At 36.1% G+C, this 24047-nt stretch overlaps 1 protein-coding gene across 1 annotated transcript in view; it reads right to left on the bottom strand.

Moving 5' to 3' along the window:
- Nucleotides 1-24047, bottom strand: part of DNAH14 (dynein axonemal heavy chain 14) — a 362777-nt gene that overhangs the window by 316731 nt on the left and 21999 nt on the right. Inside the window, 6 exon segments of the mRNA XM_044003178.1 lie at nt 276-526; nt 6976-7107; nt 14500-14644; nt 17523-17585; nt 19284-19396; nt 23202-23366. Coding sequence (XP_043859113.1) covers nt 276-526; nt 6976-7107; nt 14500-14644; nt 17523-17585; nt 19284-19396; nt 23202-23366 — 869 coding nt within the window.

Below are 24047 nucleotides of genomic sequence, written 5' to 3'. Positions count from 1 at the left end.
TAGAGCTCAAATTAGAAGAGGCATATACCAAGCACACAGACATACAAAATTCATAGTGAAATAAATACATTAATTATTTAAAATTTAGGAACAAAATATAATAAAGTATTATGGAAGAATATGGTGGGTTAATTTCAGCTATGATCATATATGGTTATGAGAGGATTTTCTGAATTATTTTTAATATTACCAGATAGTTCTCTCACAAACCTGTCAATACATTTGAAGGAAAATTACTGCATATCCTTAATAAAAGAAACAAATGTAGAACTTACTTTATGAGGTCTTTATTCTTTTTTTCTGCTAAGCATCCCATTTTGCTAGATTTACTAAGTAAATCCGAAAATAGTTTGATTGCAGTCTGCACCAGCTGTCGGATCAGTTCTTGGAATAGGTGGTCAACTAATTTAAGAAATCTTGAAAATTTTTCTACCATACGACGATGAGCAGGTGCATTGATGTGTTCTATCTTGTTTTCAAGTGGTTCATTCTCAAAACAACTTTTTATTCCCTTCCTTTCTGCAGCCTTTAAGGAAATTTGAAGAAAAAGGACAATATTTCTTCAAATATCATAGTCATTGTTTTATAGTATTATTTGCCTACATAATACAATTAAATAAAACATCATAAATTTAATTAGAAGTTCACTACAACAATATCCTGTCTTAAACATCAATCAAAAAAATTACTAATAAGTATTTTGAGAAATACGACTTAAATAATTTAATCACTTATGAACAGTAATTGGATTCCTGGACATAAGACAAGAAAACTTCAAGGAATAACTTTGTTTATCAAATATATCTACATAGATCTTTATGTCTTGAGCATATAAACTAAAACTCATGCTATTAAAAAAAAAAAAAGGGAATGACCACCACAATAAAAGAAAGGTCAAGAGGTTCCAGAAATATTTTTAAAAGTGTCAATTGCCTAAAGAGATTTTTAACTGATGTTTTAAGAAATTCCAACTAGTCCAGGATAATGAAATAAATGCAACGTTTAGTGAGCATGATCCAGATGAGGATCCCGCAAAGAGGCTGAGAAAGAGCAGTGTGAGTGTTGGGGGCGTAGAACCAGGAGAGAGTGCTGTCCCAAAAACCTAGAGAAAAGAGAATATCAAGGAGGAGAGGTTGGTCAACAGTGTCAACAACTGCAGAGAGGTTAAAAAAAAAGATTAGGATTGAGAAATGCCATTGGATTTTCTGATTAAAAGACCATTGGTAACTTGGAGAGAGCCTTTTTGGTGGAATGTAAGGTTGGAAGCTGGATAATATGGGATTAAGAAGAGAGGAAGAAGAGAGAAAGTGGAGGCACCTACTGTATATTCACAAGTTATATTTATGTAAGAAAATGCAGGATCTAGGCGGGGAAGCATGGTAAATTACATTTGAATAAAAATCAGCATAGGGAGAAAGTGAAATGAATATCACTGGAGCATCCTATATTCCATATGGACAAAAAGATGACATAGATGAGAAGTTTGGGAAAGGAACTATAATATCCTGGCAAAAAAGGCATAATATAAATGAGGCAACTCAATTATCTAAATATCTATGAACTTTCTATCTGCCGAAAACAGTGAAACTAATACTATTTTGACTTGCCTTACTTAGAACTTTACCCTTCATAAAGTAGAGGAAGTAATGAGGGATCTGATTCTCACCAAAAAAGAACTGGATCCTGGGGTGCAAGGAGTGGGAACACTGAGAACAAGTGACCACGCCCTCTTAAGAGGATGTAATAAAGAGAAGAAAGCTGAGCACGCTCCAGCATGCTATCTTAATAGCAGGAGAGCAGATTTTCAAGAATGTAGAAGAATGATAAGTAGGACATAAACCACAATTCTGCAGCAGAAGTTGATCCAGAAGAGATAAGAGGCTCTCAAGAACCAATTCTGAAGATACAAGAAAAAGCAATGTTAATGAGAACAAACAGGAATTGTCTAAGGACATCTCATCAACCAACTAACATTTTAAAAACTATGTACAGAATAGGGAAGAAATGAGAGGTAACAGGATAAACATAAAAATGTGGCATGATACCATACAAAGGAATGCAAAAGCTCAAAATGAGCAGAGGCTAATGAGGAAGGTGAAGGAAAATCCAGAGGTGGTGGTGGTGTTGTGGTTGTTATTGTTTTTACAATATATTGGGGAAAAGGAGAATCAATGCAGGGATCACTAGCATTTTAAGGAAGGAAGGGAGACTGATAACTGATGACAGAGAGAAAGTAGACTTTTTCAATTCTGATTTTGCTTTATTTTATCAGACAAAAAGAATGATCTTTGAGCTGGAAGGTAGAGAACAAAAATGCTAAAAAGAATGTCATTACCCAAAATAAATAAGGCTACTTTAGGAGAGTACTGTGTTGCCTGTGATGAGTTCAAATCAATTCTTTGATTAGTTGTGTCCAACTCTTTAGGACCTCATTTGGGGTTTTCTTGATAAAGATACTGGGGTGGTTTGTCATTTCTGCTCTGGCTCATTTTATAGATGAGGAAACTGAGGCAAATAGGGTTACATGACTTGCCTAAGGTCCCACAGTAAGTATCTAAATCCAGATCTGAACTCAGGTTCCCCTGACTCCAGGGGAGTCACTCTATCCATTGAGCCTCTTAAGCTGCCCAGATCAACTATATCCTCTGGTTCTGAGACACCTGGGGAATGTGATTGCTGAGGTACTGTCAGTAGTATCTGAAAGCTCATGAAGAAAGGGAGAGGTACTGGAGAACTGGAGAAGGGCAAATAGTATTCCAGTGATCAGAAAAGGAAAAGGATATTCAGTAAATTATAAGTCAGTGAGTGACTTTAACTACATTTCTTGGCTAAATTATAGAACCTATAATTAAAGGGATGCTGAGTGATGAAAAGTGAGTGATGCTTATAAGGACCCAGCAAGATTAAGTCATACAAGTCTCACTTGATTTTCTTTTTGGATAACTGTATTAGAGAAATTGCAGCTTTCCCAGATTTTGGCAAAGAGCTTTGATGAAGTATTTCATATTATTCTTATGGAACAAAGTCCCGCTTCAGCAAACCAGTGGTAGATCCTGAGCCCCAGTGTGGTGGAGGAGGTCCATGCCAACACCAGCACCTCTCCTCTCCCTGCCCCTGCACCTACCTTAGCATAACTAGGGGAATGAGTAGACTCCAGCTCCAAGAACCTCCACATGCTTCAGCTGAGCCCTGCGCAAACAGGCAGCTGCCAATGGCCAGCCTGCCACATGCTTTATCCCTGGGGAAACACCCCACTGGCCTCAGGACATGCCAGACACTAGCACTAGAAACTCTGATGACTGAGTACCCCAAACCATCTAAGGCAATTTAAAAAAATGTCCAAATGGAAGGAATTCCTTATTGATGGTGAGGTTTTGCAAATGTTCCTACATTGCATGCAAATGTCACTTGTGGGTGACACCGCACAATTTGTGTCTAGTACTAAAATTCTGTAGTTTCTCCTCATGAAGAACCATGGTCATTCAAAAGATATCTGAGTAAGTACTAGGAAAATAAACTGGATGAAGGACATATGTAATTGTCACTGGGTTATTCCATCAGTTTATCTTGGACAGTACTAGAGATGGGCAATGAGCTGGGTCCAAAACTGAAGAGAAGGAAATGTGTTACAACCCATTCAGGAAAGTTTGCAGCACAATAATCCTAGATTTCTCATAGCTGCCAAAGCTTATCTTTTTAAACACTGCTATACTCCCTGTGAAGTTTTAATAGTTGAGAACCATGAAACACCATTATGTAAGAAGACTCATAATGGAGGTAGAACCAAACAGTAAGGAAAACAAGCATGACAGTTGTATATACAGAGCACTTTAAGAGTATCAATATCTTGGGGTAAGTTAGGTGGTACAGTGTATAGAGCAATAAGGCTGGAGCCAGGAAGACCTAAGTTTAAATAAAGCCTCACACACCTATTAGCTGTGTGATCCCAGGCAAGTCATTTAACCATTGTCTGCTTCAGTTTTCTCATCTATAAAATGTGAATAATAATAACACCTACCTTGTTTTAAGAATTGAATTGAGACAATATTTATAAATGGTTAGCATTCTACCTAGTACATAGTAGGCTATATCAATGTTAGTTATTATCATTGTTGTTATTATGTCTATGAGAGTAAAGGGAAGTGGGCTAGCTGTGTAACAAGAGTGAAGGGAAATGAATGGATAGATTTCACTGGTATCCACAAATATTAAAAGAACCAAACAAAGATCTGCAGCACACCCTATGGATCACTTCTAGAAAGACATGTATATCATCATAGAGAGTAAGATGGGACAGGATGGGTTACAATCTGTAACAGGGAAAGAGTACCCACATAGATGGGATTATAGACACATACAATTATTCTAGTACATTCATCCTAGCACTTGGATGGCATATCCAAGCTGTAGCAGAAAGCAGTTCTAATTCTGTGGGTGTGATGGTTGTTAAACAAATCATGGGAAGAATTTCCTTTTTTATTTAGCATTTTATTTTTCCCCAATTACATGTAAAAACAATTTTAACATCCATTTAAAAACTTTGTGTTCTAAATTCTCTCCCTTCCTCCCCCCAACCCCCCTTTAAGAAGGCAAGCAATTCATTATGAGTTTTATATGTGTAGTCATGCAAAACATTTACAAAACACAAAACAAAACAAAAAAACCTCAAGAAAAATAAAGTAAAAATATGCTTCAATCTGTATTCAGACACCATTGGTTCTTTCTCTGCAGATGGAGAGCATTTTTCATCATAAGTCCTTTACAGTTCTCTTGGATCATTTGTATTGCTGAGGATAGCTAAGTCATTCATAGCTGATCATCTTACAATATTGTCGTTACTTTGTACACAATACATATTTCACTTTGTATCAGCTCATGTAAGTCTTCCCAGGTTTTTCTGAAGGCATCCTGCTCATCATTTCTTATAGCATAATAATATTCCATCATAATCATATACCACAATTTGTTCAACCATTCCCCAGTTTATGGGCATCCCCTCCATTTCCAATTTTTTGCCAAAAGAGCTGCTATTTATATTTTTGTACATATAGGTCATTTTCCTTTTTGTTTTTTTATCTCTTTTTGGATACAGACCTAGTAGTGGTATTGCTAGGTCAAAGAGTATGCGTGGTTTTACGGCTCTTTGGGCATAGTTCCAAATTGCTCTACAGAATGGTTGAATCAGTTTACCATTTCACTAATAGTGCATTAAGCTTTCATTTTCCCCACAACCCCTCCAATATTTGTCATTTTCCTATTCTGCCCTATTATTCAATCCAATAGGTATGAGGTAGTACCCCACAATTGTTTTGACTTGTATCTTTCCAATCAATAGTGAGTTAGAACATTTTTTCCATGTGGTTTTTGATAGCTTTGATTATTTCATCTGAAAACTGTTCATATCTTTTGATCATTTATCATTTGGGAAATGGCTCTTATTTGACTCAGTTTTCTATATATTTGAAAAATGAGGTCTTTATCAGACAAATTTGCTTCAAAATTTTTTTCACAATTACTATTGCTAACTGTATTTCCCTCCATCCTATTCCCTCTGTAGCTGTTTATTCTATTCTTTCTCTCCTTTCACCCTGTCACTCCTCTACAGTGTTTTGGCACATAGTAAACTCTATATAAATGTAAGTTATTCATCATCATCATCATCAAAAGCATTTTAGGTGGCAAAATGTTAAATCATTTCTCTTGGTGAACCATACCTATTATTTTAATAATTTCTTTTCTTTTGTGTGTGTGTGTGTGGGGGGGCAATGAGGGTTAAGTGACTTGCCCAGGGTCACACAGCTAGTAAGTGTCAAGTGTCTGAGCTGGATTTGAACTCAGGTCCTTCTGAATCCAGGGCTGGTGCTTTATCCACTGGACCACCTAGCTACCCCCATACCTATTGTTTTTAAGATCATAAAAACAGAACCAAAGTTTTGCTATCCAGCCAGTAACAATGCTATACTGTAATCACAGGCTTAATTAAGAGGTAGTAACCTGAGGACTGAACTTCTAAATCCAAATCTGTCAAGTGAAAATGTCATAAATAATCAATTGTAGTACTAAAAAACACTTCCTTATATTTCAGCCTCACTGTGTTGCCCATGTATATACAGTGGGTCCCTGTGCAACTGAGGAATGACATTCCACAGCATACTGCCACCAGATTAACATTCTGAAAATAGACTTTCAATTCATTCCTGGGTTCAAAATTTTGCAGTGGCTCTCCACTGCCTGTTCATGAACTCTAAACTCAGAGTGGTAATGAAGGCTCTTACCAATTTGGTTCCAGTCTTGTTTCTCCCACTACTCACATACAAACTCAATGTAACAGTCAAAATATTGTACTCAAAGGTTCCCTTAGCTCACCATGCCTCTCACTTTGAAATCTTCTCATTTTCTCTCCACTTATCTAAATTGACTAAACTAAACTAAACCTCCCTTGACTTCTTCTGCAGGAATGGATATCTTCCTACTCTGATTTTTTTTTTTTGGTAACATAATATATGTACTACTCAGTTGTGACCTATCTCCTCCTACCTCACACTGTTATTTATCTTTTCATGAATATACCAGCCCCTCAACCAGGTTTTAAGCTCCTTGAGAACAAGACCATATGTTATAGTTATTTGTTTCTCCAGTGCCTTGCAAAATGTGTTGTCTCTTACAGGTGCTCAATAAATATTGGATTAATTGATCAGTCCTTTGGTCCCTCAACTGTTCCCTGCTGCTTTCAGGACTACAACTTGGAGGAAGAATTCTACTTAATACATGGAAGTTATTCTTCTGAGACCCTGGTAAGCTGAATAAGTGATCAGAAATGAACTGAAGACTTTCAACACACACATGTGTATGTGTGTGTGTATATATATATATATATATATATATATATACACACACACACACACACAGATATGGCATAAACATCCAGGTTTCTGAAGGGTAAATATAGAAAAATAAAATATCTGAAACAATTACCTGTAAAAATGTACTTTTAATCACAGAAATGATTTTCTCCTTAAGTTCCTCTAGCTGCTTTAGTGCTTGGACAGTCTGTTGTAACTGTTCCTCACAAAACTCATCCAGAGAGTATGTATGGTATCGGTCCAGCTAAAACAACAAGAATAAAGAATAAGCCGTTGGAAGTCAAACTTCATGTATAAGATTAAGGCAATAAAAATATTTTGATCATCTTTTTCATGTCATAAAAGAAGGAATGAAATGATATTTCAACATAATATTTATAAAAACAAACTAACCCCACCCCAACAATCCACAGAATTAAATGCCAAAAGAATAGAAAAAAACACAACTGCCAATTATAAAAACTAGTTTTGAGGAAATGTATAAAAGTGAATATATTTAGAATAAAAACAATTTTTAATGCTCTGTAACTCCAGCCTCAGTCACTCCCACCTTCACTGCAGGAAGCAATAACAGAATAATTATAGAAAAAGGCCTCCAACTGAAAGATAAGAGACATAAGCTCTAGTCTCTACTCTAGCTATGTCACCTTAGACTAGTCATTATACCATTCTGGATTTCAGTTTCTTTTTCTATAAAATTGAGGAATTGAATTAAGATGACCTTTGGGATTCCATCTGACTAATGCTCACTGCCTGAAACTCAACGGATCCCAATTTAACATAATTTTCTTCCCCATAACAACCTGCCCCTTCTCCTAAATGTCCTCTTTCTATTGAAGACACCATCTTCCCATTTACCCACTCTCAAAATATAGGATTTGCTTTTTTTAGTGTTAAATTCAATATATACTTTTAATATATAATCCAGCTATATATTTAATATTTAATATATTATATATATCCTCCAATTACATGTTAAAGCAATGTATAAACATTTGTGTTTCTAAAATTTTTGAGTTCTAAATCCTATCCCTCTCTCCCTTCCCTCTGTTCCTTCCCGTCTATCAACTGCCACACTCTATTGTCAAGTTCTGCAGACTGCACTTTCATACTATTCTTTCATCTGTATCCTCTTCTCCACTCAAATTGCCTAAACACCTATAACACCCCCTTTTTAAACTACAGTAGTATCCTTACACTTGTCATGTGTATGGATTTCCAGAGGGCAGGGCTGATGTATATAATGATTAGGGTATGATTAGAGGATGATTATGATTAGAGTACAAAGGCAGGGGAAAGAGGGTTTTAAATTTTTCTTCAGTAACCACAACACCCTGGACCAAGGGATAAGAGGAGTAGAAGTGAGAAATTTGCCCAGCATTGGACTAGATTTTAGCTGAAGTACATTCTAATTCTCTCAAGTTCTTCCTTCAAAATGTCTTTGGAGTCCTTTCTTCATGAATATTCCTATTGCTATTGTTTTATTTCAGGTTCGTATCATTCCATGTCTATTGCTATTGCCTCTTAATTGGTCTTCTGACCTCCATTTTTCCTCTTTACAAACAGGATACTTCATAAGTAAAATCATGTTAATTTTCCTAAACTGCCATTCTCATTACATCATTTTTTCCTACATTAATCTTCAAAGGGTCCTCTCCATCATGCCTGTGGAAATAGGATAAAATTTAAACTCTTGAACAAAGCATTCAAAGACCTATACAATCTAGTCACAACCTAAATCACATCACCAAAACTTATTGGGCATCTACTATTCAGCTCAAAAAATTATGTTGGGCACCTGTATGTGAAATATTGTTTAGACTCTAGAAGCTAAAGATGTCTTGAATATGAAATTTATATTCTGAGGGAGAGATACGATATATCTGGGATGATACCAGGCATAAAGTGACAGAGCCAAAGGGAGAATATAAACAAAATGCTGTAAGAAATATAAAGAGGAGGGGCAGCTAAGTGGCGCAGTGGATAGAGCACCGGCCCTGGATTCAGGAGGACCTGAGTTCAAATCCGGCCTCAGACACTTAACACTTACTAGCTGTGTGACCCTGGGCAAGTCGCTTAACCCCAACTGCCTCACTAAAAAAAAAAAAAAATATAAAGAGGAAAGAGAATAATCTTTAACTGAATTAAGTGAGAAACATTCACAAAATGGAGTATCATATGTTCAGTTCTAGACACCAAATTTTAAGGAAAGATAATGATATATGACCAAGCCACACATATACTGTGATGAGAAAATATTATATTTAGCTCTGGGTACCACATTTTATTTATGACAATGTATTGGATTGTGTTTAGAAGAAGATGCCAAAGATAGTAAGGGGGATCCAAGAACATGCCATATGAGGATGAACTGAAAGAACTGGGGGCAGTTAACACTTACTAGCTGTGTGACCCTGGGCAAGTCGCTTAACCCCAACTGTCTCACTTAAAAAAAAAAAAAAAAAAGAAAAGAAAAACAAAAACAAAACAAAACAAAAAAAAAGTACTGTTTGGCAACTCCATTGCCCAAACCCACTTACTGGTTACAGTTCCAGGGAAGAGAGGAGTACTTTTGGTCACAAAGGAGTCAGGGCCCTAAGGAGCAACAGCACTTTTGGCTATAAGAGATCAAAGGCCTTTCCTGCATAAAGACTAGATAGATTTACAAGTGAATTCCATCAAACATGTCAAGAAGAATCAGTTCAAGTATTTAAAAAACAGGTAAAGAAAGAGTCCTTCCAAATTCCTTTCATGGCACAAATATAGTCTTGATGCCTAAACTAGGCAAAGCAAAAACAGGGTAAGAAAACTGTAAGCCGATTTCCCTAATGAGTATTGATGTAAAATTTTAAAATAAAATACTAGTAAGGAGATTGCATCGATATATCACAAAGATCATATACTATGACTAAGTGAGATTTATATCAAGAATACAGGAATGAAGGGGCAGACACTTGACACTTACTAGCTGCGTGACCCTGGGCAAGTCACTTAACCCTCATTGTCCCATACACACACACACACACACACACACACACACACACACACACACACACACACACACACACACACAAGAATACAGGGATGGTTCAGTATTATGAAAACTATAAGCAAAATTCAGGGATGGTTCAATATTATGAAAACTACAAGCAAAATCGAGCAAGTCAATAAAATGATAAAAACCATACGATTATCTCAATAAATGCAGAAAAAGCTTTTGACAAAATATAACACACATTTTAATTAAAAACACTAAAATGCATAAGAATAAATAGAGACTTTTTGAAAATGATAAGTAGTATATATCTAAAACCAAGAGCATTATCTATAAAAGCATTATCTATAAAATAATATGGATAAACTAGAAGCCTTCCCAATAAGATCAGGGGTGAAGCAAGAATGTCCAATATCACCACTATTATTCAACATTGTATTAGAAAAGCTAGCTATAGCAACAGAACAAGAAAAAGAAATTGAAGGTTTAAGAAAAAGGTGAGTGGGAAATATAACAAATACTCTTTGCAGATAATATGATGATATACTTAGAGAACCCTAGAGAATCAGCTAAAAAACTAGTTGAAACAATGAACAACTTTAGCACAGTTGCAGGATATAAAATAAACCCACACAAATCATCAGCATTTCTAAATATTAGCCAAAAAAAAAAAACCCAGGAGGGAGATCTAGAAAGAAAAATTTAATTTAAAATAATTACAGACAATAGTCTACCTGCTAAGGCAAATCCGGGGACTACATGAACTATATGAAAACAATTACAAAACATTTTTCATGCAAATACAGATCTAAACAACTGGAAAGGGGGCAGCTAGGTGGCGCAGTGGATAAAGCACCGGCCCTGGATTTAGGAGTACCTGAGTTCAAATCCGGCCTCAGACACTTAACACTTACTAGCTGTGTGACCCTGGGCAAGTCACTTAACCCCCATTGCCCTGCAAAAACAAAAAAAAGAACAACTGGAGAAATATTAATCTTTATGGGTAGGCTGAGACAATATAATAAAAATGACAATCCTAATTTACTTATTCAGTGCCAAACCAAACTACCAAAGGATTATTTTATAGAGCTAGAAAAAAAAAGTTAAAAAATTCATCTAGAAGAACAAAAGGTCTAAGGAACCAGTGAAAAAATATGAAGGAAGGTGACCTAACAGTACTAGAGAAGAGCCTATTTAAACTGTAATTGTTTATAAAAGCACCTTTTAGGCTTTATGGTATGAATCTAACTGGTAGACTAACTATACCAAAATAAAATTCACCCCCAATGGCATTTAATCAATATGTGCATATCAAATATATTCTATGTGCCAAACAATGTGCTACAGGCTGTATCTTTAACAAAGACAGAAATGAAACAGTTCCTACCCTCAGGGAGGTCACATTATAATAGATCAGATGGCAAGTACACAAAGAAGCATACATGAAATATGTACAAAGTAGATATGAGGGAATTTAGTATTGGCACCAGTACCTGAGGGTACCTTAGGAAAGACCATGTAGAAGTTTGAGCTGAGTTTTAAAAGAGACCAAGGATCCCCAAAGGGAAACTATGTGGTGTAATGGATAGAGTGCCAAGCCTGGAGTGTGGAAGACCTGAGTTCAAATCCAGCCTCAGACACTTACTAGCTGTGTGACTCTGGGCAAGTCACTTAACTCTGTTTATCTGAGCCATAAAATGAGCTGGAGAAGGAAATAGCAAGCTACTCTCTATCAAGAAAACTGTAAATGGTTTCCCAAAGAATCAGATATGACTGAAACAAATGAACAACAAGGATTCAAAAAGGTAGCGATGAAGAGAGAACATTCTGGGCACTAGTGAAAGCCAGTGGGAGGTGGGCAGTGGAATGATGTGTGTGAGGAACAGCAAAGAGGCCAGTATTGCTCCATCACAACATGCATACAGGACAGTCATGTAAGAAGACAGCAAAACACAGTGAAGAGTATTAAAGGCAAGAGAGAGAAGTTTATATTTGATGATAGAAATAACAGAGATTCACTGGGATTTATGCAGTGGAAATATTGGGTGGCCAGCTTCCTCTCAGACATAAGCCTAGTCTCATCTTGACTTGCATATCTATTACTAAAAGATAAGAACATCACTAAATTCTCTAAATTTAGGGCAATGAGGTACTTATGTACTTTATAGAAAGTATTCATAGTTTGTATGACTAAAAAATATCAAAATTTATCATAAAACAATATATTGATTGAGGAGCAAAATGGGTGTGCCAAAAATTCCCAGTTATAAAAAGCAAGTGATTTTCACTTTAGTTTCTATTCAATAAGCTGCTCAAAAGTGCTATAATGTATGCCACATTTCTTGATTATTGCAAAACTTTTGACTAAGTTCTGAACTAATAGCTTATTTAAGAAAATGTAAAGACGCAGCTAAGTAGTACAGTGGATGGATTGCTGGATCTGGAAGTGAGGAAGACCTTTGCTCTAATCCTTCACTAACTGTATCTACTGATAAGTCACAGTCTCTGCTACCAAGAAGAAAGCTGCAGCTGAGTACATTAAGAGACTTATGGGCATCTTGAAATCAAAGCCCAATAAAAAAGACACACTTAAAGCAAATAACACCAATACAATAGCAGTCTCAATGGATACTTTTGGAACTAACTGTAAAATGGAATATAACAGATTTGGAAAGTATCTTTATAAAAGTACAATGCTGGCCCTGAAACATAGTTAGCTGGAGGAGGATTTCCACCCCCTAAATATCGCATATGCATTAGTAACATAGCATCTGGCAGTTCCACAGACACATAAAAGCATCCAACATGGGAGACTCTTTGCTTCCTCAGGCCTGTTGGCTTTTTTACCCTTGTCCAGTTTCCAACAGCCACTACCAGAGCATGTCTCTAGGCAAAAAGGAGACAACGTGGAATTCAGTGCTCACTAGGATCATTAATATATGACAACTAACTTCTTAGAAGCAAAGTAAAAATTGCTTGGGTCAAAGAAGTCATTCATGTCACTTCAACACAACAAGGTCTATTACCAGAAATTGCAGAAGGGTTATCCTTAAGGAGTCTAGACTTAATGATCAATATAAATTATGCAAGGAAAAAGTTAAAAGTGCATTACCTACCAAGACATTACCTAGTGGCTAAAAGTACCTCAGAAACTTGGTTTCATAGGCCAACAGATGACAGATCCCCACACTACCCGTACAAAATAGTGACTTCAATATATCTTGGAGAACCCAACCAATAGGCAAAATACTGTTATCATAGACCACTATCATTATTGTCATGTTTACCATCACCTGGTCAAAACAGGGATTCATAAAAAAGTAGGAATCATGTCTTTAATAGATAGTGCCACATCAAATACTCATAATTTCTAAGCTACATATATGAAAAAGCTTTCAGAACCTAGAAGTTTAGCAGAGGATATTTTTAAAATGTGGAAGTGGTATGAGGCACATAACATTCCTATCCTCCTGATTGCTCTTGTAGTTGTTGTCCCAAAGGATACTTAAAGAGAATGTACAAAAGATTCGCATATATCTTAATTCTTTTATTCAACTACAAAAAAACAGCCATTTCATCTGTGCAAGTCTATACAATGCTAAATATTTTTAAAAAGCAAGATGTCTTCTCTCAGTGTTTCTATCTGAACCCCATCCAAAAAGATGAGAATAATATAATAATTCTCAATGCCTTCAATTAATAGTTGAAAGCAAAAACCCAAAAGGCTGTTGATACAAGCAGCAAAAGCAAAGCAAAACAAAAAAATATGACTCAATATTAATCAAAACCTTCAGCCCAGCTGAATAGAATGACAAATATCTTAGAACTGTTCAAAAGTAGAATGGGCTGCCACAGGAAAGAGGAAGTCTCCCTTCGTTGCAAACTCTCAGCTAGTACCCTAGCATAAACTGGATGACCACTTGTTGGGGCGTTGTAGAGGGAATTCATATGTCTACTAGAGTTAGTCTAAACTGCCTCTTATGGTCCTTCCAACTCTTAAGATTCTGTGAGCTTTTAGGGCAGGAAGGCAACAAAGGGGCATAGGGATAAAATGCTACATATGAATTCAATAAGACCTGACTTTGAAGCCTGCATCTGACACTTACTAGTTGTGTGAAACAGCAATTCACTTACCCTCTTTCAGATTCAGTTTCTCTACTTATCAAATGGGGGCTTCTATCTTACTAGGTTGTGAGGATAAAATGAGATGGTATATTAAAGCATTCTGCAAACCTTAAAGCAGTATATGTTAGCTATTATTATCATTATTATTATTATTATTATTATTATTATTATAATGTTAAAACTCATTAAATTATAGTATAATTAAGAATTATATAAAAGTAATGGTAGACAATTATTCTCCATCCATCCCCAATGAGCACAGTATAAAATAATAGGCTTAAGCAGAAGCATGGCACATAGGTTAAAATTTAGGAAAAATTTAATAGGAAAATATTAAAAGTGTAGCTCCTCATTGGGATGTTTAAGGTGCCTGACAAAAGGGAGGAAGGACCAGATTAAATTATTTATCTAGCACTAGAATGTAAGATTGTATATTTCTCTGAATCAAAAATTTCAGTGCAATTATTTTATAAAATTTTTATATATTTACTTTAAGGTATAATATTTTTTACTCACCTTAACCAGAAGGATTGCAGAGGGATTATCCTCCCTGAGTCTGCCTTTTTTAAGGTCACTTGCATTTTCACAAAGGTTCCGTATTTGAAACAAACATCTTTGATATAATTTATCAGCCCAAAAAAGTTTCTTGTACAATATCAATCTGGAATTTTAGAAATTATCACAAAACTCATTTATTAAAATAATGTTAATTATACCAATTTAGAGTCAACTAGAATAATCTGTTTCAAGTGAGTTTTTGGTTAAAATTTAAAGTGGCATTATTATTGTCCACCATGTTCAAATTTTCAGTGGCTCTGGGGCTTTTTGCTTTTGCCTTAGAACTCTATAGTCAAACAGATTTTCTGTTTGGGGAATGCATGTCTGTTACCAAGAGGGTTAGAGCGTAGATAGGGGTGCTCTATCAAAACTGTCTATCTGAAATACAAAGGAGTTGAGATCAATAAGGACAGCTAAAACCATGTTCTGCTTACACAACTATTTAAACAAAGCACAACTATTCAATTTTAAAAATCACTTTTATTGAGTGTTTATCATGGGCACTGAGTGAGATATGAAGTGAAAAATACAAAAAGGTTAGCCAAGGCATGAAGCATGGTCCCTGGTCTCAGCTCACAGTCAGGGAACAGGGAAATGGGAGGAAGGAGAAGATTTGTGTATAAAACCTATGAAAAGATAAGTATAATTCTAATTATATTTATAACTAATATATAGGAAGGACAAGGAAAAGTTAAAAACTAAGTACTACATGAAATCTTAGAGGGAAATACCATTATCAACAGGACACATGATGGAAAGCTTTATAACAGAGGAGAAATCTGAGTGGGCTTTTGAAGTACAGGCAGGAATTCAACAGTTAAGAATGTATTTGAGGTACAGCCCAGTGTGACAATTAAAAATATGAGAGATATAGTTTCTGGATAGTTTAATAATTTTATTAATATGTTAGAAGGATATTAATAAAAGGAAGTCCTTTGGCTGTCTGTCTCAGACCAAAGACCCTTCATGGTGGTCAGGTCTCCGTTCATACACACCTCCATCTATAGGAGGTCCATCACACAGCAATCAAATCTGATTGGTTAACATCATTCAAGTCTAATTGGCTGACATGATTGGAGGTGGGTTATATTAAGATGAAGTCCAGGAATGACATCAGAGAAAGAATATGACACCTCCCTCCCCATGCTGGTCAGGGCAAAATAGTTTCCATCTAGGTATGGTTTAATTTCATCAGTAATGTCCTTAGACTATCTAGACAAAACTATCTATCTCTACCCAAGCCTTCTTTGTGAGCTTGGATCTGGTTTGATCCAGATAAATCTTACTTTCAAGGAGAACTTAGACCTTGAGTGGGGGAGGGAGAAAAGACTAAGAAAGAAGGGGAAATATCTGGGTCCCACAAGATATTAATACGTATTTCTCACACCAAGAAGCTTAGGACATACCCAATGGACAAAGCAGAAGAAATTGGAAAGGTCGGGGAGGTATCAGAATATGAGGGCTGTTGAATGCCAAGCAAAAGTGAGAGAGACATAAGGAAGAGCAAAAGATTTCATTAACTATTCATATGTGGAAGATAGTCAGAAATAGTGAAGTCAGAAATGAGAAGAAGGAAAGTGGTGCTAGATTTGGGCCATGCTGACTTGAGATGCCAATGGGTTATCCAGGCAGAGATATCCTGTAGGCAGTTTAAGGGGCAGGTCTGGAGCCTCGTATTTGAGAGTCATCTGCATAAAAGTGGTAGCTGGGACCACTGGAGTAAATAATGTTGCCAAAGTAGCAAAAAGGGGCTGAGGATCAAAACTTGGGGAACTTCCACATTAGAGAGTTAAGATGAAGAGGAGTTAGTGAAGGAGAGAGAGAGAGATGAGTAGTAGAGAGGTGGGGCTAACCCGGAGAATATTGTGTCTCTAGAGTCTGAGGAGAAAGTATCCTTCTAGAAAAAGGTATAGTCACCAGCTGTCAAATGCTATAGAGAGGGTAAGATGAGGATTGACAGAGTTCATTAGATTTGGTGATTACAAAGGAAGTCACTGATGTCCTTGGAGAGGGCAATATAATAATCACTTAATAAATGCTTTTTAATTCATTCAGCCATTCATAAACTGTACAGTATCCAAAGGAGGGTACCCAGAACGGTTGAGGGGGTCTCAAGATCAAGAAAAATGAAGTTTGGTTGAAGAAACAGGGGATATTTAGTCTGATTAAGAGAAGACTGAGGGGGATATCACTGTCTTGAATAAAAGATTTATGAGATTTGTACTTCTTGGATCCAAAAGGCAGAACCAGGAGTAAAGTGTGTAATCTGAAAAGAGGAAAATTTAGACTTGATATCAAAGAAAACCACCCCAAAAGTCCAATTTACTTTAAGCTCCTCTAATTGGAGTTCTTCAAGCAACTACCTGTCAGGTATACCAAGAGGAAAGATTCTTGTCTGTGTGTTGTTTGGGCTAGATGTCTCCAAACCCTGAAATTCTGAGATTCTTGGGAATTTCTTCAAGTATACTGAGTTATAAGGAAAATGCAAATCACTTCTTTGCCTTTTCTAAAGCAAATTAAATGAGAGGAAATGGGCTTAGCTTGTTTCAAAAGAAAATTCAATTTAGTATAAGGAAAGATTTCTTAATCACAGGGTGACTAGTAATAAATTGAGTTATCAGGGAAAGTTATAGACTCTCTAATCATGGAAGTATTTCAAAATAAGATCAACAATCTTGGATTGCTTAAATGTTTATTCACTCAGCCAATGACCAAGGGATAATTAAGGTTTTTTATAGATCTGTGATTCTATTATACCCCATAATGTTTCAAGAAAGCAATATGATTTAAAGGTCATTAAAGATGGCTTAAAATCACTGCCCTAAAGGCACATAAAAGTGACAGACTAAATTACTTTCCAAAGTCCTTTTTAATTCTATGACTGTATTAATTAAAAGTCATTTACATCTGTTTCAATCTTACAGTTTAAAATGTGTTTTCCTTTTGAAACTTTCACAAACATCATTTATATGAATATTTACTTGCTCTTGTCTGTTTTACTTCTTTTAACATTGTTTTTCCAGGTGATAAATGATTTTCTTATTCTGAAAGAAGAAACGTACCTTAGGTAGAATGGACTAGAGTTACATCTTAAACATCTCTAAGTTAAGGCCTATTAATATTTGTAAATACCCTAGACCATATTACTATTAATCTATTCAAAGTGTTGCTATAATTCTAAGTTCAAGTAACTAAAAATCCCACAAGACTTTTAACACATTGTCAAATAGGGGACACAGTCATGTATCAGTGTCTTCACAAGACCCAGTGAAATATACAATGTGCAATTTTTTCCTATAAATAAACTTTGATAACTGGTTTAAAATATACAGTGATGATTAGCATTTTCTTTGTATCATATAATCTATTAGCCTTTTAGTTTTATGAGTTAGAAGATATTTTTTCAAGAGAAAATTGTATAGTCAATTTTTAATGATTAACTTTTTTAAAGAAGGAGGGCACCAGGAAAAAACCCACAATAACAATTAGAAAAAAATTATGATATATTTATCATGGAAATATGTTCTGAAACATTTGAAGATAGTTGGATTTATAATTTTAAATACTAGTACTTTAAACAAAATGCCATTTTGTAAAGACCTAAATCAGAGTAAGCTTGAAAGTTTCAGTTAGCTATTTTTTTAGCCTGTTTCCTTATCAACTCTATATTGATTCTAAACCTGAGATAGAATCACCTCTATTCTTGGAGACTGAGCAAACTCTCCCTCATTTCCTATAGATTTCCTATATTAGCTCCCATGAATTCAATTATCATCTCAATGCAGATGATTCTTATTTCTATTTTTCCAATCCCTAACCTCTCAATCTCCAGTCCTATATTTCCAACTTCTCACTGTACATCTCAAACTAGACAACCTGTAGACACCTCAAAATCAACATGTCCAAATGGAACTCATTATCTCCCCAAGCCCCCAATCCCCTCTTCCTAAATGCTTCATTACGGTTAAGGCTACCATCCTCATCATCATCCCACCTCATAAGCTAGCTGTCACCCTTGACTCCTTAGTCTCTCACTTACTTCCAATATCCAATCTGTTGCCAAATCTTAATTCTATCTTCATAGCACCTCTTATATACACTGCCACTAGGCTGTCATTACCTCTACCAGAACTATTGCAATACAGTACAACACAAATATAAAATCCTTTGTTTGGCTTTTACAGTCCCTTCATTACCTGACCCCTTGCCACTTTTCTAGACTTTTTTTATATTCTGTAAATATTTAGCAGAGAAACAAGGTCCTATATACCTAGTATTTTCTGAGAATACTGTCATGAAAATGTAATATGTCACAGTACAATTAATGGTCGTGTTTTTTAATAAGAAAAGGTATAATTTTCAAAGATTTCTAATAGAAGTGATTATAATTTTCCATGGCGAAAGGCAGAAGCCTTAAATTATTTGGAAAATAAATTTATATTAAATAGCTATTAAAGAGTGGGTAGGGTCTGAAGTCAGGCTCTAACTTGGTTCTTTATCTGTGTGATACTGAGCAGGTCACTTTACATTTTCAGAGTACAATTTTCTTACCTTTTAGCTGAGAATCATGGAACAAATACTATCTAGGGTCCTTTCTGACTGCAAATCCCATAACCCCAGCTCATGGCAAACAGTAGTCAAATTATGTGTTACTATATTAGAATCTAGTTGCTCAGTCTTCTCCATTTTCTAGGAAGTTGCATAGCTTTGCATGAATAAAGGCACTCTTTTATTTGTCTTACCGGAATTTGGAAAAGAAAGAAAATTTATGAAATGCAATGAAGTGATTTCTTTCCACGAGCCATTCCATGACAGGTGTCATTTCTACTTCTTCTCTCTTACCTACTCGAGTAACCTGAAAAATAAAGAACAAAGTTCTGATTTTGTTTAAAGGAAAATTTAAATGAAGGGAAAAGTACTTATTCACATGGAATTGAGGAAATTATGAATTTAAGTAGTAATGAAAGTTTTATACACTTGTCCATTTCAAGTCATCTCTTATATTGCATACTTCAAAAAAATCTTAGTAAACATAAACCCCCTAAAACTTGTCTTCATAAATAACCCATTCCAGTAATTAGAAGTAGATAGGCATTTGTTTTATTTCCAATTCTTTACTATCGCAAAGGTCTCAATGCAGATAATTCTTATTTCTATTTTTTCCAGTCCCTAACCTCTCAATCTCCAGTCTTATATTTCCAACTACTCACTAGACATCTCAAACTGGATGATAAAAAATAGCAATAAGTAAATTTTGGAGGGGTTGTGGAATGATAGGCACACTGGTATATTGTTGGTGGAGCTGAGAAATGATGCAACCATTTTGTAAAACAATTTTGAATTATGCAAATAAAGTAATGAAAATGTCCCTTTTTTGGTGGGGCAATGGGGGTTAAGTGACTTGCCCAGGGTCACACAGCTAGTAAGTGTCAAGTGTCTGAGGCAGGATTTGAACTCAGGCTCCTGAATCCAAGGCTGGTATTTTATCCATTGCACCACCTAGCTGCCCCAAAATGTCCTTCCTTTTGAAAGAGATTCCATTACCAAGGAAGTCACTCCTCATGGGGTAGATACAACACAGGATGTGGCAGTTACTGGTTATAGGTCACTCAGGAGCTGTGGCTCCTGTATTGGACTACACAGCCACACTGTGGCCTGTGGCTCTTCATGGCGCTGATCCATGGTTGTCCACAACTGGTGGAGGCCTACTACTACCAAGGAAGCCATAGATAAAAAGTCCCCATATACTCCAAAATGTGCATTTATCTTGTTATTATTAATTCAGAGCAGGGCTTCTTAAACTTTTCCCACTTGTAACCCCTTTTCGCCAGAGAAATTTTTACACCACCCCAGGTATATAGGTATTTTATTGTTGCTAAATTTTTTGCAACCCCCACATTTAGTTACATGATCCCATATGGGGTCAAGACCTACAGTTTAACAAGCTTGTATTAGAACATTTTTTCATGTAGTTGCCAATACTTTGCAATTCTTCTTTTGAAACTGTTCATATCCTTTGACCTATTTGAAGAATAGCCATTACTCTTATATACACATATACGCATATATGTATGTGCAAATATACATACATATGTGTGTGTTATATGTATGTATATACATACATACCCCCACACACACATATTTTGGATACCAAGCCCTCATCAGAGAAATTTCATACAAATATTTTTTCCCATTTGACCCTTGTTTATTATTCCAGGTGTGTTCATTTTATCTGTACATAAGCTTTTTAGTTTCATAAAATCAAAGTTCCCTATTTTATCTTTTGTAATTGCTCCATTATCCTTGTCTATTGAATGAACACTTTCCCTCACATTTTATACTGAAAAAATTCAGGTTATCTACTATAGACCGCTTTTCCTTCCTTTTCCCTACCTCATATTCCTCTCAAATCATCCCATATATCACAGCATTTGGCACATAATAAGCACTTAATGAATGCTATCTATCTAATGGGGTTTTATCTAACCCCATTGCCTTTACTTTAGTCTCTGATAAAAACTCCTTACAAAGGTCAGTCTCTCAATATGAACCCTAGATCTCTTCCCTTCCCATTTCTCTAGTAGATTGCCATGAATCTAACTTTCACTCTAATCTTTAATCTCTCCCTATCTACTGGATCCTTCCCTGCCACTTACAAAAATGTCCAAATCTCTTCCATTCCTCAATTAATTCTACCACTTTTCTTTTAAATTCCCTGGAAAAAATGGCTATACCCACTGCTTCTACTTCCTCTGCTCTCACTCTCTTCTGAACCTTCTGCAATTTGACTTCCAACCTCATCATTCTACTGAAAGTCTTTTTCTAAAGTCACTGGTAATCTCTTGATTACCAGAACAAGAGGCTGAGAAGAGATCTTGATAGGTTGCTTCTTGATGCCCTTCTGGATCTCTCTGCAACATCTGACACTGTTGACTACCTTCCCCTGGACACACCCTTTGGGGTTTCATGACACTGATTTCTTGGGGTTTTTTTCATCTATTAGCCTGACATATCCTACTTAGTCTCTTTCCTTTTTAAAGCTTTATCCCTACTACATTCCCATGCTGTGGGTGCCTCCACCCTCAAAGCTCTGTACTGGACCTTCTTTTCTCTATACAATTTTAGCAATCCCATATGCATCTGTACAGGTCCAGATATAGATAAAGGTACAGATACAAAGCCCTAGTCTCTCCTCTGAGCTCTACTCCCACATTCCCAACTACCTATAAGACATTTTGAACTGGATGTCTTGTAGTTAGTTATCTCAAACTCAAAATGCCCCAAACACAACTCATTATCTTTGCTCTCAAACCCTCCACTCTACTGGGCTTTCTTATCACTAACAAGGGCACCACCATCCAGGCTCTTCCAACTCCAATGTTATCCTCAGTTCCTCACTCATTCATTTACCACTTCAATGAGCTGTGAAACATTATTTTTTTCTACCTTAACATTTCTCTTAAATATCTTCTCTTCTCTACTCACACAGCTATCACCTTACCTCAGGCCCTCAGCACTTCTCACTACCTACATAGGTAGGTAACAAACATTTATTAAGTATTTACTATGTGCCAGGCACTGTGCTAAGAACTTAGAAAAAAACAGAAGGAAAAAGAAAGATATCTTTAAGGAACTTATATTCTAATGGGAATAAGATAATATGTAAAAAAGAGAGGGAGGGGATGGGAAGTACTCGTGCCTGCATAGTGGCAAAGTCCTTAGAGTCAGAAGCATAGCCAGGAGGGAATAAAGCAGGGCCAGTCTGGGTCCAATCCCCAAATAGGAAGCCCCCAGAGAAACATACCAATGGGAGAAGGGGAATGGCATAGCAGAAGATTATTGCAGGGTAAGAAGGTCCCAGGCACAGTCCAGGGTAGGAGAGCAGCTGAGCCATAATGGAAAGTCCTCAAGACTCAGCAATGTAACTGGAAAGGGAATGCGAAAGCCATCTAACAGATCTCCCTGCCTCAAGTCTCTCCCCTCCCCATTATCCAAGCAGTTGCCAAAAGGATTCTCCTAAATCTTAGGTTTGACTATGTCACATCCCTCTACTCAATAAACTGATCTTCAGGATCAGAGACAAAGTCCTCAGCTTGGCATATAAGGTTCTTTAAAAGCAGCCCCTCCCTACCACCTTTCCAGTCTTCTCACACTTCCCACACCACACAGTCCAAGATCCAGTGATACCATCCTACTTGCTGTTCTTTACATATAACATTCCATCTGTGCCTTTGCACAGGTTCTCTCACATTCAAGGAAAGCTTTACCTCCCCATCTTGGGAGGCCAGAGACATCCCTTCCTTCAAGACTTAACTCAGACAACACCTTAGGCCTTTCCCATTCCCCTGTCTACCACTTGATCCTTCTCTCCATTTATTCTGCATGTATCTTGTATATACCAATTTTGTATATAACTGTTTTGAGGTTTTAATTATTTTAAATTCTTTTGAAAATTTACAGTGCCAGGGAATTCTTAGTATAGTGCTTAGCATATAGAAAGCACAACTGCTTGTTGATGGACTGATTAAAGGTATTTACATTCCTTATGCTTCTACTATTGCTAGAGTTGTCTAAAAGACAACTGATTCATCAAATTCAACCATAGATATATTTTCTTAAATTGATTATGAACACATTAATTGTCCAGCAAGATGCATTACCTTTGAGACAAATGAAGCTGTAATAACCCAAAATTCTTGGCAGGTTCTAGCTTCATTTGTAGAAACCACTTGAATATCATAAGGATTATAAAGAGCTCTGCAATTGTTTCTATTTCTGAGAAGGCCATATACATATTCTCCATCATCTTTAATATGTAATGATTCCTATGAACAGAAAAATGTTATCCTCATTTTGTTTAATTAAAAATAATATAATTACTTTACAATCAGAAAATTGATTAAATCATTAGAAATCATAAATGCAATTTTTCCCACTTTTTAAAATATCCATTATTTCACTACTGTGGACATCCTCTCCACTAAAACAGAGGGCAACTCCTCTATGCCTTGATAAATAGCTATGTGAATTCTGTAGCTAAAAAAAAAGGTCATCTTCTAGATGTCAGGCGTCTAGAGTCGAGCATCTCTGAAATAAATAGGGTAATCCTTATGAAAGAAATCTGTATAAGACCGAGTTCAAACCGAAAGGCTTTCTTAATACATGGGACCAGCAGAACTGTGTGTGTTCAGCTGTCATATCCTTTAAGAATCCAGGGTCTTTTTCACCCACCGGATGAAACAATTCAATAGAGTTTGCTGGAGGAAATGTGAAGGACCTAAGAAAAATAAACAAGAAAGATAACTCGGATTTTCCAGTGATGTTATATGCAAGAGGCAATATGGTATAATGGAAAGAATGTGAACTGGGAATATAGGCAAGCCCTGAATTAGAATTTCCCCTCTAACACTTACTAGTTGTTTGATCTTAGAGAAGTAATTTAACCTCCCTGAGGCCTCAGTTTCTTTACTCCCAACACGGAAGTAAACTGCAGTGAGGCACAAATG

This window comes from Dromiciops gliroides, chromosome 4 (genome assembly GCF_019393635.1).
Source record: "Dromiciops gliroides isolate mDroGli1 chromosome 4, mDroGli1.pri, whole genome shotgun sequence".
NCBI classification, from domain to species: Eukaryota; Metazoa; Chordata; class Mammalia; order Microbiotheria; family Microbiotheriidae; genus Dromiciops; species Dromiciops gliroides.
The sequence above is the reverse complement of the archived record's forward strand: the minus strand, read 5'-3'. Positions and strand labels throughout refer to the sequence as shown.